General features: G+C 45.8%; 1 protein-coding gene across 1 annotated transcript in view; it reads left to right on the forward strand.

Annotated features, from left to right (window-relative positions):
- Positions 1–19,391, forward strand: part of MPP7 (MAGUK p55 scaffold protein 7) — a 1,171,941-nt gene that overhangs the window by 816,108 nt on the left and 336,442 nt on the right. Inside the window, exons 10-12 of the mRNA XM_078663396.1 lie at positions 5,584–5,658; positions 5,832–6,028; positions 6,527–6,594. Coding sequence (XP_078519522.1) covers positions 5,584–5,658; positions 5,832–6,028; positions 6,527–6,594 — 340 coding nt within the window. The remainder of the gene's footprint in view (positions 1–5,583; positions 5,659–5,831; positions 6,029–6,526; positions 6,595–19,391) is intronic.

Below are 19,391 nucleotides of genomic sequence, written 5' to 3' on the forward strand. Positions count from 1 at the left end.
GGCGCGCACGGCGCCGTGCCCCTCTCCTGCCTCGGAAGCACCAACACGCATGCGCATACCCAGAGACACACACACACACACACACGAGCACCCATGCACGCACCCATACATACAGAGAACCCACCCCCGCCATCGCATACACACACATGCGCGCACACACACTGCATACACACACTGCATACACACACGCTCCCCCCTTATCTCACCAGAGACACACACACGAGCGCACATACACGCACGCATACAGAGAACCCACCCCCGCCGTCGCATACACACACACACACACACTGCATACACACACGCTCCCCTCCCCCCTTACCTCAGCAGGCTCTTTTCTTGTCCTGTTTTCATGTGGGCTCCTTCTGTTCTGCTCCCGATGGATGGGCAGGCGGGTGCCGAAGAAGCGACCAAGAACACTCTGCGCCTGCGCGGAAGTGCACGCGCCCGCCTGACGTCACTTGTTTTGCTCGTTTACTATTGGTAAGGTTCCTGCGCCCCGCCCGGCACGAGTGCTTGCTCAAAGCAAGAAACTACATTTCCCTGTTGGGTGTTTAAACTGAGCGGAAACACTCGTCTTCATAATGCGAGCTTTTAAGGTAATTTACAGAACTCGGTTTTTCTTAAAGGAAGAACACTTCTTTCTCCGTATGAAAATGTGCCTTTCCGCTGCATCATTACTGTGGTAGAAAAGCGAACTTTTCACACCGTGTTTTTCTAACCCATTATCAGGATTAGACCCCATACAATTTTTAAATGTCGTTTTTTTACACGATTTTCAGTTCCACATATACTTGAAAAATGATCCATTCTGCAATATGTAAAACCTGTATGTCATAGGTTAACGGCCAAAAACGAACACGATAAAGTGATTTTTTGATTTTATTGATATGGTGTTTGAATGATTGCAGATGGCTGAATGGTGCCCGAGGTGAGAGGGGACGCTGCTCCGAGGACCCCACGGATGAGAACAGGGCAGGGTCAGGCATGCAGGTCACCATTAGGGCTGCAAACCCCATGGCAGAGCTGTGTCCTTTTGTCCTTGGTAGATGCAGTCTTCTGGCCTGGGGGTCTACTTAGTTTCACGTATAAAACAGGCCTTTTATTATTTTGCATAGCACAACCTCTCTGCATTTCATTCTTTTCATTTGACGTGTATGTGAAAACGAGTTGCTGAGGACGTTACGTTAAAATCTAAAATGTTTAAAATCTTCCATAACAGCCAAGGAAAACCTACCTTTTTGGAAGGGTGCGATACAGGGTTGTAACTAAATCTAGTTTCTATAGCTCGGAGTGCTGTGTTTTTAGGGGATGATTTTATGGATACAGTTGTTGTGGCCTGAAAGTGTCTAAAGGAAATTCATGTACTAAAGTGCTTTCTAGGTGCCAAGTCTATGGTTGCATGTTAATGTAGTCATAATGTGATGCTCTCTAGGGGTTGTTTTTATGATTGCACTTTAATGGTTCAAAAGTCTACAGAAAGCACACAGACACGTTTTGTTCATTTTAAATTTATTATTAAAATAATGTTGACAATGATTATCCTAGTGAAAGTGCTTTTTATTAACATTAATAAATGAATTCACTCATGATTTTTAGGTCGAGCGTAGCGAAGGGACCTCGTGTATACTTTAGTATACTTTTAGTATACTTTGTAAATGGGGGGGTGCACGCGCTGGGACAGGGGAGGTGCACGCGCTTTCCGTCGCGGATCTCGGTTTTGACCTCGTGAGCGCGCATGTGTGCGAGCGCGACTCTGCCATGCGCTTAGGAAAACGAAACCTAAGAGCCGCGCGACGTGAGCTGTCTACGGTAGAAGCTCACGCGCGCGGCTCTTAGGTTTCGTTTTGACTGGTTAAAGGACAGTTATAACAAGAAACAGGTTATGCATGGAAATGTACACACCTCGGGGTGCACAATGCTTGTCTCAGGAAGTTCCCGGTGTCTCTGGAGAGCTCCCGTGCCCTGCAGTGTTGACTGGCAACTGTAACCTCTGACGAGGGTTCAGCTTCTCTTTCGATGCTGCCGGTTGGTTTGTGTTCCTGGATGTCTGGCCGGAGGGTTTGGGTCCGACACCTGTGATGGTCTCGGGATGAGCCGACCCGAGCCCCAGCGAGAGGAGCAGCCTGTTGCACATCCGAGCCCCTTGTTTCGGATGCGCTTCTAGCGCCTCTGACCCGCTTCTAGCGCTTCGGACCCTCTGTCTCTGCTCCGAGACTCAGCAGCGCTTTGTTTTGTTGACAGCTCGTGACGTCATGCAGATGACGACTGAAAAGAGACACCTTCATTCCTGCACCTATATTAGACTGACTTGAAATAGGGCGGTTAATGCCTCACTGTTCATTTGTGGGCACAGCTGTCTGTCACAGAATAAAGTCGTTCTTAGACAGCTGCTGTTCCACTTAATGTTTACAGATAGGTGACGTTTTGACATTAAAATAAAATGCTGCCTATGTAGCACTTCCCTTCACGCTCCTGTAATTTGAAGATTGCACTTCATGTATTATTACCCAATTAAATGGCACAAAGCTTAGAATTAAAAGCGGGACAGACTAATAGGATTTCATCTGAAGCTCAAGTTACGCCGCTCGCCTGTCTGGCGCTTTGACCGCATAATTAACTATAATTGGTCTGACTGAACTAGCTCGGGTGAGTCAGTTCGTATCGTTTCCTCCCCCTCGTCACATTTCACTTGCTGAATGGTGTGTGTTGAAGCGTTCGCAGTCCTTTTCTACAAGTGTGTGCAGCAGGTTTTCAACATTGTGAATGGCCCGCGCAGACCTACCAAGGACCTTTACAGTAAAGCCAGCATATTGGTACGTCCCTGGTAGCACCGTGGGCCCGTCTAGCCCCAATTAACCTCTTCTTCATTGGTTTCCAATAGGTTTACTGCTTTCAAGTCGCGCCATCCCACCTCGCCTTTCCATACAATAACTAATAATTGTTTTATACAACTTTGTGATTTTTATACATTTGTTACCGCATAATTTGGCCTCTTTTTTTTATTTTTTATACCCAACGCTGCCGCATACTATAGCCCAAGCTCTCTCTCTCTCTCTCTCTCTCTCTCTCTCTCTCTTCCCCACCTTCTCTCTCTCTCTCTCCTCCCCTCTCTCTCTCTCTCTCTCTCTCTCTCTCTTCCCCACCTTTTCTCTCTCTCTCTTCCCCACCTTTTCTCTCTCTCTCTCTCTCTCTCTCTCTTCTCCCCTGTCTCTCTCTCTCTCTCTCCTCCCCTCTCTCTCTCTCTCCTCCCTGTGTCTCTCTCTCTCTCTCTCTCTCTCTCTCTCCTCCCCTCCCTCTCTCCCCTCTCTCTCTCTCGCTCTCTCTCTCCTCCCCTCCCTTCCCTCTCTCTCTCTCTCCTCCCCTCAGCCCGGAATACAGTACCACTGTGATCACAAAATTCTTAAGCACCCTGCAACACTGGGGATTTACAGGTATCCAAACACCAGCGTAAAGTACTCGAACAACAATGATGTCTGTCTTATAAATGTCACAAAAAAATGTTAATATTTCACTTCTGTTCTTGGATTTTCGTGAAAATACAACACATATTGCATTACAAATGCTATAGGTGTCACATTTGTGAAAGTTAAAACTATTGGCATTGTAAATGACAAAGCTATTACTTTAGCTATTACTATAGCTATTTTCACAACCAACACATAAATAAAAAAAATGTAATTCACAATACCAATGGCTCTAACTTTCCTAATGCGAGACCTATTGCATTGCAAATGCTTGTTTACAAAAGGACTCAGATAGGTTACTAATGTGAGGCCTCTGGCCTATTAGTATATATACATATATATATATGTCTTTAGGACATTACTATTTTATATACCGGGGACTCCCACCCCGACGACGGGGAATGATTCAGGCATGTGAATCTATGAAAGATACCAATACTGGATAACTGCAGTTACAGGTAAGTAACGCATTTCATATAATTTTAAGATATCCTAGCACATCGAGTAAGGTTCTCCTAAAATTATGTCTCAAATGAACTTGACTGCTATATTTACACATTGGTAATCTTCAGATCTGAGCACAATGTTTTTATTAATGTGCAAATTGTGTATGGTTTCCAAATGAATCCATTAGCATTGTATACATAGCAGCGAAGCCCCAAGCCTATTAGTTTGTATACAGAGCCGCTAAGCACTGGGCCCCAAAGAATGTGTTTCTGACTGGCAGTGATCTTCCACCTCCCCTGAATCTCCAGGCACCGGGCTGAGGGGGTGGGATGTTGGCGATGCTTTTGGGATTCCAACCAGCATCTCTCCTGCCAGCCTAGACCCGCACTGACACAGAAATTGAGACCATGTTGACCGAATGTCCTCACAGAATCTCAATCCGTCTGAAGCTTCCTCTTTGCTCTGAATGTCTGAGCGAAGAGCGCAGCTTCATGTTAGGAAGTGTAGAAAGCTGCAGACGGTGGCAGGCCATAAGATACTTATTTTCGGCACTGTGTGGGGGCATTGGAGAGATGGGAAAAAGTCTTTGCAACGCGATTTTTACATCGCAGTGCCTTCACTACGCATTTGTTACCTTGCATTTGTTTTGTAGGCCTTTACCATGTATGCCTTTATTTACCACGCAGTTAAGGTAAGTTTTGAGGGTTTGGGGGGTCTCCCCCAAAATATAAAGAAATATATATTTAAACTTACCTCAGTAATGCGTGGTAGTGGCATGCGAGGTAAAAGCAAATACATGCTAAATAAATGCGGGGTAACAAATGTGATTTAAAGGCATGCAATGTTTTTACTAACGTTGTACCGTCATGCAATCAGGGTGATGGGGAGGGTATTCCCGAAAAAGGTAGTATGCCAGATTTTTTTTTTTTAGATTGGTCAGGAGAGGGAAGTATCCAGAGGGAATTGGAGGGTTCTTTTAAAAGTGACTGGGGAGGGTGGCATGACTCCAGTTTTTTTTCCCTCAAATTAGGGCAGAGAGGCTTCGATTGTGAGTGGTGGGGCGCTGATAGGATTTGGAATATTTTTGTATTGGTAAGGGAAGACATTTACCTGTAGGTGGTGTGAAGTGTGGCATAACACCATGCAGTTTAGGAGGCACTGAGGCAGGTATGATCATGTTGTGCATGACACCCCATGACCTCTAAGTTCCTATGCTGCTCATTTCAGTAGTGGAAGAGGATTTTGATGGAGTTCACAGAACATAACATTTTAGTTGAATTTTAGTCAATAACATTACGTTTTTTTACCTCGGTGTTTCAAGTGACATAATAGAGAGCTTGCACTTCACACCCAGGTTCTCTCTGTGAAGTCACTAGAATTCTTCAGTGGAACGCAACCTTGTCGTTGCTTCTGTAGTTCTACATTTTGTTATTCCGTCTTTGTGTAAGGCAGAGGAATTAAAAAGAAATGCATAAGAGCCTTGTTACTGAAAAATGTTATGAGACTCACTAAACCGGATTTATCATTCCCCTGTGCTGAAATAATTGATTAAAAACGTTTAGGGAGATTTAGTGCGAGTCTAATTTTATTATGTTACACTTGGCTTGCTTAAAAAAATAATTACCGAAAAAACTACCTTCTTTAACTGTGTTTTATTTTATTTTCGCACTAGGCTCAATCTCAGGGAGCAATTACTTTTAAAATCATCCCCAGCATCAAAGAAGAAACTCCAAATAAAGATGGCAAGGTAAGGGGCCTTAAGGGGGGCTTTATATCTGATAAGTAATGTCTTCCTTGCACAGCAGTCCCGAGGCACTGAGTTTAGTTGCGCTGTTATTTTCCATGACATTAAGGTGGCCGTGGGCAGTGTGTGTCCGGAGTTCGATGTCAGACTGAAATAAAGCACTCTCTTTCTTGCAGATGTTTATTAAAGCCCTGTTTGATTATGAACCCAAAGACGATAAAGCAATCCCTTGCAAAGAGGCCGGGCTGGCCTTCCGAAAGGGAGATATCCTTCAGATCATGTGCCAGGATGATGCAACCTGGTGGCAGGCCAAGCACGAAGGTGATGCCAATCCACGCGCCTGCTTGATCCCGTCAAAGCAGTTCCAGGAGAGGTGAGCTACTTTGAAGCATTGTTCGTCTTAGATTCATAACATGTCATGTCATACAAATCTACATTACCGCATCAAGTATGGTCCTAATATGCACAATTACTACGAGTAGCGATCAGCTCAATGGAATTTGGAGGCACTGACGGGAGACATATTGGAACTCTTCTGCGCGCATAGTTTGTAATTCATTGTGTGTCTGGCAAAAATGAGTAATGACAGGAGGACAGGACTAACATTGATCCAGTTTGGAAGGAAAACACATGGAAAATAGAACTTCAGTAGCTAGATTTTCAAATCCACTTGATGTACTATGTAGCAAGCGAAGCTGCAAATGAACGTATTGCCCAGTTAGTGTAGTATTTCGAAGTGTTTGGGATTTATTTATTCAAAACCAGAAATAGATTTAATTCATTTACATTTTCTAGAGCTTATACAATTTGGGATAAGTCCAAGTAGCATGGGCTAATATTTTCTTCCCCATGATTTTGTTCTTCCCTCCAGGAGGTTTGCGCTGAGAAAGCCGGAGGTTGTGACTGTTACGCCACAGAAAATTTCCAACCGAAGATCATGTAAGTCTGTATCACGGAAAGCAAGTATTAACAAATTGGTGTGGCCACAAAACAGGAATTTGCGCATAATCCCATAGAGTTTCTTCACTGTGGTTGTCCTTGTATCGAAGTGTCTTTCTAAAGCAAGTATACATAAGGGACCACATTGACGTTTTGTGCGTATTTTATATGAGGATCTGGATGCAATTTAGCCACATTCTTCTTTGAGAGAAAATGCCAGGGCAAAGCCCCATACAAATACCTACTTTGTTTTCTAACCTCGTCGTCATTATACCATTAACTTGCTGGTAGGTGAAAATCCTGGCACACATCGCCTGGTCCTTTTCATGTTCAAATGTAGATGCTTTGAAATTTTGAGGTTCTTTAGGCATCAGGCCTACTTAAACCTCTGACTGCAATAATTTTCCTCAGTAGCCTTTGGTGAGACTGTTCTTGGGGGGGGGGGGGGGATGGAAAAACAAATTGGCTCAAGGATTAAAGATTTCAGTACAGTAACCATTTTTCGGGAGAAATTAGTTCACAATTAGTGGGCACACACTGGAATCAATATAGTCTTTATGTTGGTATTTGACACATACATATGTTTAAGTAGCCCGTTCTTCATTTTCACTTGCTAATTTATTGCATTTAAAGAAAATTGAGGGATATTGTCCAAAACCAAGCAATAATAATTGGCTACACGTGTCATAAATGTAACATGGACTGTCTTGTTTTTTTGCAAGCTCCAAAACAAATCTTGGAATTTTGGTCTGCACCTTTGGAAGTCCGCTTTTTATACATTATCATTGTCAAAGTATTGTAGAGTAAAACGCTGTCCAAAAACGTTCTACAAAAATAGTATTCTTTGAGTAAATGCAGAGTCAAACATGGCTGCAAGTGTATTAATCGGAAAAAACAAACACTTTTTATACCCTGGAAGAGATGTAACCTCACAATGCATAGAAACAACTAAATGGTGTGGTGATGCCAACTAGATGTTTTCTAGTTGTTTGAGTTTTTACTTTTTTGTATTCCAATTCTCAGATCGTTACTAGTCAGATAGTAATCCGATTCTTCAACTTTCAGTGATCCCAATAAACATGTTTCTATTTACGAGCAGGAATTAATAGCCTGATTGCGTGTTTGGCTGATCAAAGTGAAATGCTGGCAATCATTTAATTTGAAACGTGACCTTCTTTTTTCACACATACTATTTTTTTTCAATGGTTTTGCACGTAATCAGAACTCATCCTATTAATACATCTTATTTGGGTCATATTGTAATTGTTTGTCAACTCGTCCACAAAAAACGGGTCATTTCTTATTTTAAGGTGACACCATTTACTAAAACGAATACATGAAGTTGTTGCTTAAAAACCTCTGTCAAAACAAGAAAAAAACCCTAGATGTTATTTTGCCTTGATTAATTTTACATTTTGTTTTAATGCTGATTCACTTCCACGAAATTTTATTGGCATTAGTTAAACATTAACAGTAATTGTCAGTAGTTATAAGCCGTACATCTCGAATGTGTCACAACTTTAACAAGAACATTTAGTACAGATCACGTTTTGGTGTTGAATTTGATTTGAGACCTAACATTTGCTGACATAACAGGGAATAAGTTAATAATTTAAATCTGATTCAGTGAGCCTAAACATAAATTATGAGAAATTGTGAATTATTGGACAATATTGTGGTAATTAAAAAGATTGATTGTATCAAGCACTGCGTTCCAGCACGGCCTTTCTGGCAACAACACACAAGATCAAATGGGCCAGGTGGGGCGGACGCTCCTTCTCCCTGAATGCTGCCACGGCTTGGAACTCTTTACCCTCCACGCTTCGCAGCGAGCCCAATCATCTAAAATTCCGCAAAAACCTTAAAACCTTCCTCTTCTCTAAGTAAGTCAGTAGACTCCCCGAGACACGCATCTACAGCGCTACGAGGCCTCCGGGTAGTAACGCGCTTTATAAAACTCACTTTCATTTCATTTCAGAGTAATTAAACGGGATGAGTAGGGCTCACTGTAGATTGGTGGAGGATTGCCTCGTGGTGGCTGAGTAATGAATGATCTCTTGGGCAGTAGGAAATAAGAGGCACGATTGATTGGCATTCAGAATAATGTGATGTGTCAATCTAATGTGACCTGTTCATTTCTAATGATCTGTAAGTATGAATCGGAGAGAATAGCACTGGTGTTCTTAAGTTCTTTTGCATATTCATGTTGTGGGAGGCCATCTATGGCACTGGATGGTAAGAGTATACAGGTATTTGTATTCAGTAGTGGTTAAAATAGGATGAATATATTTATCTATATTTAAGCTGTGTGCGCCACGGAAGGGAGGGCTGCACCCAGCAGGAACCTTTGTTTTTCTTGCTGCATGGCTTGAGTCTGGTGAAACGAAATATCTGAGGCCAAAGAAGATTCATCAAAAGAGCGGTCTTGATCTATCCCTATCAGAGTATGAGCAACCTGCAACGAAAGGGCTTTAATGCCGCCTCCATTTAATTCTACCCAATCGCCTGTCAAGTGAAATGATCCTCTGGGCTCCTCTTGTTCTCCTATTCTGTTCACTGTCTACAAGAAGCCTTTGTCAGCCATCATCTGAGCATTTAGTTTGAATTCCTTCAGCACTCTGTCAATTCTTGTCTCATGGTCACTTAATACTGTCTGAGTATCAAATTGCTTTAGAAAATGGTGGTTCTAATGCTGGGTTTGTGCAGTTTGTAGACACCTGACGTATGACCTGGACCGTGTCAGTAACAAAGGTATATAACCTAAACTTTACTTTTGCCAAAGAACTACAAATGAGGAGGCAAGTAAATCCCTGTAGTCTCAACTTGTTTTCATTCAATTACCTTATTCAAGAAGAACTTGCCTTTGATTCCATCTCTTTTTTATGTTGTAAAAATTAAGAATTGTGCAATAACAAAATTCAGTGACATGGAAGTCCAGCTTATTCGCATTTTGACTTAGATGTTAATTGTGATACATGCTCCAATAACAAACAATATTTATATGCAATATTTAAGAAGAAAAAGGGAGGAAAAGATGTTACTTCAAAACAGGAATGATAAACCAGTTAGGCAAAGTCCGAGGATAATAATACAGGTGGGAGGCGAAAGGAGGCACAATAATAGTGATCAGGAAGCATTCAGAATCCATGCTAATTATGGGGTGGGAGGGTTATTCTGGAAAATGGGGGACCACATAAGAAGAAAATATCTGCTTTGTCCATTAAGTATTAAATGACCCTTTCATAGGATGTCTCTGTGAGCCATTCCTCCTGTAACTGCAATTGTGGAGAATGAGAATGCCATACAATACAGATTTTGGCAACTAGGATTCCATCTCATTTCAAGGCCCCCCTGGTTGGTCCTGGAATCTAGTCCAGATTACCCTACACGAATACTGTCAGTAGAGACTATTTATTTTTCAGAATATTCAAAATATATCAGTAAAACTTGTTTTTATCTTGCAGATGTGTGTAATGTCTATTTGGCCTATCAAACCATGACTCATAGGTGGTCAGCACATGAAGTTCAATGTTCTGACACACAAATATTTTTACAGTCGGCGTCCTAATAGTTTTCTACTCTCAGGAGATTGACATTTGTTCTCTGTTATTCGGTTTAAGAGAACTCACTTGGTTGGGGGAGGTAGCCTTTTTAGTTCTGGTTCCCCAATTATGGAGCATGTACCAGTCACACTTCGGGCCAACCAAAGTCACAATATGTTTTGGATGTAATGTGAGACTTATCCTTTAGCTGACCTCTCTCCATCTCCTTTTTCTCCCTTTGGGTAATAATGCATTCCTAGCACCGGGAAGCCTGTGGGTGCACCTGTCCTTCTGAAATACCTTATTCACTCATTCATTGGTTTAAAGCTTGGGCAGGGTTTGAAGTAGGAAAATTGAGCTGTAAGGTTCATCCGGTTGCGTCAGACCCCAGGTGCGTTTTGACTTTCTCTCCGTTTGCAGATGTCTGGTCCCCTTCTCCGAAGGCTCAGACTCGACTAAATTGACACATTTGGATGCTATTCTGGAGATTCCTAGCGCTTAAACATTTGAAACTGCAGCATCTGTTTCTTTATGTTGTGTTGGGTCAAGAAAGGATTTACCACAGAGGTATATAGATCATTGTCCAAGAATAGCTTAACAATAAATGGATCTAATATTCTATGGACCACCACATTGTACATGTGAAAGGTGCTACATGCCATAATCCCTACAACAAACTCTAGTGAAACCAGCTGGTATGTATTTGGGTAAAGCGGGAAATAAATCTAAAGCTATTGTTAATGAAATGTATTATTAGCCATTTTTTTTTTTTTTTTGGTGTTAGACTTTATTTATAGTTGCCAATAATACAGTACATTATTCATTACATCAAAGGTTTGTCGTCTATTAGTCATCATCATATCGACAGTGTTACACAGCTATTCAGCCGACAACCTTCCGGTCCGGCAGCAAATGCTAGCGTAGTACATAAGCCATTCAAAGAATAATTGGTTAATACGCATCGTCTTACTTTTTTAATTATTCTAACAAAACTGTAGACTCATTAAGATCAGATGGTCACTTATAACCATTACAACGTATCTTCAATGTCACTAGCCGGTTCAAGGTGCCCGGGCTGTTGTCCCATCCCCTACCAATCCCAGGCCATGCATTACCTCTAGTGCTCGGTTCCCAAGCTGCCTCCCATCTCCTCCCTGCCTCTTAGTATCTCAATCATCCATCTCTTCCTCATCCCCTGAGCTATCTACCTCCTCTTCAGGAAGTGGTTCGCATAGGTCCCCTCTGTATCCGTTCCATGATTGCCAGACCATGTTCCATTTGCGAGGATTAGCTCTCATTTTATAGACTGCACGCTCAATCAACATGAGTCTGTCCATCGTCCTGCACCATAACGCTAATGTAGGTGTTTCCGCCACTCCCCACCTCTGTGCAATGTCTCGCTTTGCCACCATGGCCCCGATCGTAACCCATTGCCGCTTCCGATGCGTCAGATCAGTCTGCTCCCACACATTCAATAGACATACACGCGGGTCCGGCGCCAGTGAGATCTCAAGAGTTTGGGAGATGGTGCGCATTACTTGTCTCCAATACCCCGAGATAGCCGGACACTCCCAAAGTGTGTGCAAAAGTGTCCCCTCCTCTCCACACCCTCTAAGACAGTACGGGTTTTCTGCCCTGTGCATTTTATGTAAGGTGGTTCTGGTGTAGTATACCCTGTGTAGTATCTTGAATTGTACCAGTCTGAACCGACCCGAGACACCCGCCTCTCGTGGTGACGCCATTGCGGCGTTCCAGTCTGTCTCATCCATGGCTCCTAGCTCAGTTTCCCATTTCTCTTTTAATTTAAGCAAAGGGTCCGGTAGATTATTCAGTAGTTTACGGTAAGTGAGCGAGGTGGCACCTGTCTGCATGAAGTCCGTGAGCAGGCGGTCCTCCAGCGGCAAAGAGTCCGGGACTTTTGACCCCGGCTCAATGGCTGCCAGTAAAGGATGTCGTATTTGCATATATCGGTAGGTTTCAGTGGGGCCTAACGCGTATTGCTGCTGCAGGTGTGAGAAAGGGACCATCCCAGTACCGGACCACAAGTCTCCTACTATTGAGATTCCAATGTTATCCCATTGGGTAAATCCCTTGCTGGATCTAAGACAGCCTAGTTGTTTAGTGTCCCACAACGGTGTAAGCCCAGTTATGACCCCTTTCCATTTAAGTCGCGACTGCGCCTTATGCCAGAGTAGCACGGTGTACTTGGTCGGGCCAATCAGTTTCGTCGTGAGTCCCTGATTGTACAATGGGGCCAGCAAGTTGTGCGTACCCAATTGTGTTCTATCCGCTAAATATGCCGGCTCATCATGCGGGGCGTGTATCCACTGATTAATGACTTTAAGCTGCGACGCCCAATAATACAACTGCATATTCGGCAAAGCTATCCCCCTGTCGTACCACCCTCGGTTGAGTTTGACATGCGCTATTCTGGGCGGGCGTTCTCCCCATAACAGATCTGTCACCACCGCTGTTACTCTCCGAAAATAGGAAGGCGGTATCAAGACTGGAGTATTCTCCAATACATATAGGAGGCGTGGTAACGCCATCATTTTAAATAACGCCGCTCGTCCCAACAGCTTCCGAGGTAGAGCTTTCCAGTGTCTCACGTCCGCCCTTAGGCGAGTGAGTGGCGGCAGTAAGTTCTGATCATAAAACACAGCTGCATCACGAGCGACGTGTATACCCAGATACTTAAATGAGGTGTCGGCTATTGTCAATGGGCAGTTGTCAGGGAGATTTGTGCAGGACCTTTCAATACATAAATGACTGATTTTGTCCAGTTGATTGTATATCCGGAGTTTAGACCATGTGCGTCACATAGTGCCAGCAACTTCGGAATGCCTGCCTCTGGGTCGGAGAGATAGATCAGCATGTCGTCGGCATACAGGGAAACTCTATCCTCCCAGCCGTCTCCCCATTGCAGCCCTTTTAATAACGGGGTAGTCCTAATAACAGTAGCCAGTGGTTCTAGGACCAGCGCGAACAGTAGGGGGGAGAGTGGGCATCCTTGTCGTGTCCCCCTAGCCAAAGGGATTTCTCGGGAGATGTGGCCATTGGTCACTACATGCGCAACAGGATTCGTGTATAACAGTGTAATCCAGGAAATAAATTTGGGGCCAAAGCCCATACGGGTTAACACTGCGAACAGGTATTGCCATTCCACCATGTCAAACGCCATTCTGGCATCCAATGATAGTATGGCAGCCGGTTCCGTCAGCAGGGGGGCTCGCGCCATTGGTCCGTGCACACGTCGGAGGTTCAATGCCGTGCTCCTATGTGGCATGAAGCCCGACTGGTCCGGGTGAATTAGGTGTGGTAGGTGCGGAGTCAATTTGCTTGCTAACAATTTCGCCAACATTTTTGCTTCGGCGTTAAGCAGTGAAATTGGGCGGTATGACGCACAGTCTGTGGGTGGTTAACCTGGTTTTGGGATGGCCACTATGGTCGCCATCCACTGATCCAGGGGCAGAGTCCCCCCCTCCCGACACTCCACGTACATGGCCAGCAGAGGTGAACTCAGGGCGTCTGTCATAGTCTGGAACCACTCAATCGGAATCCCGTTGGGGCCCAGCGCTTTGCCAGTGTGCAGCGCGTTAATTGCCGTCTGTATCTCGTCCACCGTAAGGTCTGCCTCCAGTTCATCCACCGCCTCCGGTGGTAGAGTCACGATCTGTGCATCCCGAAGCGCTGACATTGCCGCTTCCGCTGTGACTTCTACTCTTGGGGTATAAACGTCTTGGAAGTGGTCAGCTAAGATTTCTACAATCTCAGAGGGACGCAAATGTGATATCCCCTCCGAGTCCTTCAGTTGTAATATGTGTCTACAGCCCTCTCTTTTTTTATCTAACCATGCCAATAATTTACTGGCTTTGTCCCCTATATCATAGACCCTTTGCGCTGTCGTCTCTATGTTGTCTACTGTCCGTCGCTTAAGGAGGTCGTCATGCAACTGTTGGCAAAGGTGGTGTGAGTGAAGTGTATCCTCTGATGGGTGTGCCATATGGTCCGCGTTTGCTTCTTCTAGTTTCAGTTCCAAATCTAGCAGTTCCTGTCTTTGCGTACGTTTGTGCCCCGCTATTGTCGCAATCGCTTGCCCTCTAAACACTGTTTTGTACGCCTCCCATAAGGTCGTTGGGGACGTCACCGAGTCAGTATTCTCTGCAAAGTAGTACCTGGTTGCTTTTTTTAGTTCTTTACGGACGTGGGGCACCTTAAGATACCCCGGGTAAATTGGGTAAACTCTTCTACGGGCTATTGCAGAGCATGATAGAGTAAGTGTCAAGGGGGAGTGACCTGAGATACCCCGGGGTCTTATCTTTGCATCGTGTATCGTAAGGCGGCCGTCCCCCAACGTAAGGAAGTAGTCAATACGGGACAGGCAGTTGTGGGTTGCCGAGTAGTAAGAGTACTGCTGATCATCGGGGTGTAGGCGCCGCCACACATCTACTAGTCCCTGTGCCTCTATGAACTCACTGGAGCGGGACGGGCCAGGCGTCTGTGCCCAGACCGGGAACCCATCCCGTGTATTATGGGCCACCGCGTTAAAGTCCCCTCCCACTACTAGGTCTCCCTCCGGGAGCTCCAACAGGAACCTTCCTAGGTCCGGAAGCGCAGTCGCATGCAGTGCCGGTGGAATATATACTGACACTACGTTGAGGGACTTTCCTTCCCACTGCCCCATGCCGCTGCAAAGAGGGCGTAACTATCAGTCTTGGTAGTCTGTAGTATGAATCGGGATGCTCTTTTCATTAAAATGCCTGTCCCCCTGGACCCTGAAGTGAAGTCTGAGTGTGTTATCATGCGGTAACCTCGTCTATCCAGAGCCTTGCTAGCTGTACCCACTAGATGCGTTTCCTGAAGGAGGATCAGATCGTGATTCAGTCTCCTAATACTCTGGAGCACCAACCCTCTCTTTATCTTGTCCCCTAGTCCCCTGACATTCCATGATATCAACTGCAACGGCGGCACCGGCCCCGTGTCAGGACTACCTTCTACGATATCAGACTGTACCATGTGTGCCATTGTGTGCTTGTAAAAATGGACATGGTTCCCGAAGGGTGTGGTGTCTGTGTTCCTGGCCTACACCCACCCCCATGGACGCCTGCAGTCGTCAGCAATGACGGGCCTTCTGTCTTCGGGTTGACTCCGGCTTGTCCGGCGTGCATACTCCAGCTTACTGTGCTCGTTGTGGTTCTTCGTGCAATCTTTAGAGTCAAACATTTCAAACAATTAAACATTGTCTCCCCCCTATCCCCCGAATTCCCCCCCTCCCTGCTCCCCTGCTACACGGACTTTGAACTGCCCGCCACCCCAATTTAGCAGAGTGCCTGACCCCACCCAAATAGAAACACAGAGTTACTTGCTCGTTGGGGGTGAAGAGTACTCCGGAGTCAGCGACCCCTCTTACCCTCTATGGAGGTCCTTAGCCCAGTGTCCATGGCAGCCCACGCGGCAGTCCCATTATCAATTAAAGTCTTGTACCTGCCGGAGTGTCAATCCTCCACCTCCAGATCTCCACTAACATTGTCTCTCATTGATGAGCTTCTCTCTTCTACCGGCCCCTCCGTTCGGACGTCCTCACGGTCTCCTATACGCTGGTTTTTGTTAGTCCGTCCTGTGCGGCGGGGTTGGGAGGTTGGTCGCCAGCCGTCCAACCAGTCCCGGGCTATTTCCGGATTGTCAAAAAACCATGTCCTGTTTTCCGCCACCACTCGTAGTTTACCCGGGAATAGCATGGAGTATTGGATCTTTCTTTTCCTCAGTTCCTTTTTTATGTCCAGAAATGTCTTCCGTTTTCGGGCCACCTCCGCCGTGTAGTCCGGGAAAAAGGCCAGTGTGGAGTTCTGAATCTTCACGGGGGGGGGGGGGGATACCCGCGCCGCTTGTAGGATGGCATCCCTATCCCGGAAATTGAACAGTCTCGCCAGGATAGGTCTTGGAGGCGCCCCTGGTTTTGGCTGGCCGCCTGGCACTCTGTGTGCCCGTTCGACTGAGAAGAATGCCGACAGTCCCTTAGGTTGGAGTTGCGACTTAATGACGTCTTCCACAAAGAGATCAGTTGCTCTAGTACCTTCCGATTCAGGAACTCCAAGAATTCTTATATTATTCCTTCTAGAGCGCCCTTCCTGGTCATCCAGCTTTTCCTTTAGCATTTTATTCTCCGCCGCCACTTTCTCCATCGCCGTCTGGAGCTCCGATACATCTTCTACCAGTGATTTCGGGACCAGTTCCAGCGATCCCACCTTTTCGGTCATTTTGTGGAGATCTGCTCTAATGAGAGTTATTTCGGTAGAGATGGAGCCCACCGTGTTCTGCACCTGCGTTAGTGCTCGCATCACGTCATCCAATGTCACTTTTTTGGTCCCCACGCCGTCAACCGTTTTTGTGGAGTTTTGCCTTCCTTCCGCTGGAATGGACGTAGTTTTATCGCAGGTGTATCGTTCGATACGTGTTTGCATCGCGCTGCCTTTGGAGCCCCTTCCCGCCATGATCTTCTGCCAATGCTCCACTGGTGGCCAGCACAATTGGCTTTCAGGAGGGGCGGACCAGGGGGGGGGGGGGGGGGGGAACAGCCACGGTTTCGGTCCAACCTGTGTCCCAGCTCAGCCCCTGTAGTGCTTTGGTCAGGCAGCCAGTTCAATCTGGGTCAGGGTCTTTATCCGATGTATTCCGGACCTCTATGGAGCTGCAGCCTCAGCGCATATGTCCAGCGCGGTGATTAGTCCTTTCTGGCCACACACCTATCTCACTCCCCGCAGCGCAGGGTCGCAGCTGCCCCGGTAAAGGCAATCCTCGGTACTGTGTGGAGCAGGGCTGCGCTCACGATTCGCAGCGAGTGGCTCCCTGCCTATGTTTGGGACAAGTGCGCCCCTCAGCGACTTTACGGCCTTATTTGACTGTCAGTGCAGAGTGGCCCGATGTGTTACCAAAGCTCCCGGTGCACGGGGTCACACAACTACTGGCCTGGTCTCCCGTCTGGTCCCTCCAGCACCCGTGCTGTTCACCACTGTCCCCCCGGCTCGTGCTCGGTTTACGGCCTCCAGGTCCAGAAATAGTCGAAACTGGGAGTTGCCTATATAGACGAGTCCAGATATGTTAAACAGCCGTGTTGTACTCTTTTGCAGAAGTTGGTGGTAGTTTGTGCAGCTCTGGTGAACTGGCAGTGAAAATCCCAGGAGGAATGTCGTTTGGCAGACTAGATTTTTTCACTTCTGTGTTAGCTTATCAAAATTCATGTTCTTTTTGCCCCCTAAGATTTTGAGAGACGTTCCAAGGATTTCCAGTTATTAATTATGTGTAGCTTTACTTACTCCGTATTTACTCATTGTAAATATTACTTCGTCCAAATAATATTGGACAAGATTAAATATTTAACATGTAACTTTACGAAGAAACAGTGTCCTCTGTATAAATGCAGGCTAGAATTCTCAGCACTTAGTGCTGCGAGCAAAATATCTGCACTTTTAAACATGAAAAGCAAAACTATTGCAAAACATCAGCAACCGTGTGAAAGATGGCACATTTAAACGGTTTTTAGTCCGTTCCGGCGTGAAGGGGGAGGAGGAGAGCTTGCCGGGCCGTCCTCTGTTCCTGCGGATCACTTTCCCGCTCCGCCGTGTCCCAGTGTCGGCGCCTCACCTCCCGGCCGAACTCGGCTCTCACACAGCACGCCGGTGGCGTTTACCTCCGCTGTCACACCGTCGGCAGTGCTGTGACCTCCGCCTCATCTGGGGTCAGTGGTGTAGTCCGGCGGGCCGTTCCCGATGCCGCTCCCTGGTCTCCGGCCACTTCCGTTCCGCCACTGCCGGCCAGGCAACACTTCCGGTCGGCACCTCCGACCACTGGACTTCCCGGATTCTGGCCCACGTCTAGGCCGCGCCAACACTCGCTGTATCTTTGACGTCCGGCGTCCGATTTACACCTGGGTTCTAGCCGCCAGCACCGCCCGGTCCTAGGCCTTCGGTCCCTCCGTCCGAGGTCAGGTTGAGCCACGGATTATGTTACGGATTGTCGGAGAGGCCGTTTCTCTTCCGGAGCTGGTCTTCTAGGCTGCCGCCATGCTCGGCTGCTAGCCACGCCCCCATTATTAGCCGTTTTAAAAGATTTCCAGCGAGCTGAAGCATGTAGAGAAAAGCACATACATAGTTTGGAATTATAGAATTTCCTCTGGAAGATCTAGTAAGGTGCATGCCTTAAAACAAAAACAGTTGGGTCTGAAGTCGCCCACCTTTGTTTTCCTTGGTTGCTGGGCCTTCACTTAATTTAGATAAGCCATGTCATAAGTCCACAAATGACCAAACTTCATCATTAGCAGCCATACAGATTTTCTATTTCCTTTTAACAGCACACTACTGCTCACTGAAACAAAGCAGCAGTTCAACCTTCATTCGGCCTACTGTGCACACTTCCTTGCATTCCTTAGTGTACTACTTGGAATTACACCAACAATAGTACGTGTGGATTCTCTGCACAGTGCCTCACCATAGACATTGGCACATCCTTCAACATTCAAAGAATGGAAGCTCTTGCTGTCAAATGACTTCCAAGAAGTTGGCGGTACATGAGGCAACTGACAGGTTGTGGCACAGGTCAAAACAAATCTAGGCATGTGACGAGTGTGACTTCCTAATGACCATATCCATGCTAAAGCACTATGCAAAACATGTAAGCAAATAAAAGCCATCCTCCTCCGTGAGACCGCTCACATGCATCCTGAATCTTGATGAATCTCGATTTCTTTCCTCAGCCCTGGCCCCTCCTATCGAGAAAGTCAGATGGACAACTAGTACTCATTATTGGCAAAGCCAAATATTTGTACTTTATGCTTGATTATCTCTGTTATACCAGCAGTTTACAAAAATGGAAAATTATTAATGGAGCCTCTGTAATTCTTAATTACACTTATCGATATGCAAAGGTAGCTTTTATCACAACATTTTGGGGGGTATTTTTACTCCTTTAATACCCTTTTCACACAATTATTCTCCTTTTGAATATTTTCTCCCTCTGTGCCATGGCACACTGCTTTATTGATCCTGAACCACTTTGCCTTTGATGGAAAGTGTCAGAAAAGTCATTGAAACTGACCTGAAACTTCTTAATTATCTTGCTTTGGTCGACTGTTCAGCCTTTTCCAATTTATTTTTTTAATCAAAACTCTTACCCAGAATTTCAAGCACCACTCTCCATGAAATTGATGGTTAGCTTGCATACGCCCTTTCTACCTCCAAGTTCAACATTGAGGCAGTTCGT

The sequence above is a fragment of the Lissotriton helveticus genome, chromosome 10, assembly GCF_964261635.1.
Source record: "Lissotriton helveticus chromosome 10, aLisHel1.1, whole genome shotgun sequence".
Taxonomy (NCBI): Eukaryota; Metazoa; Chordata; class Amphibia; order Caudata; family Salamandridae; genus Lissotriton; species Lissotriton helveticus.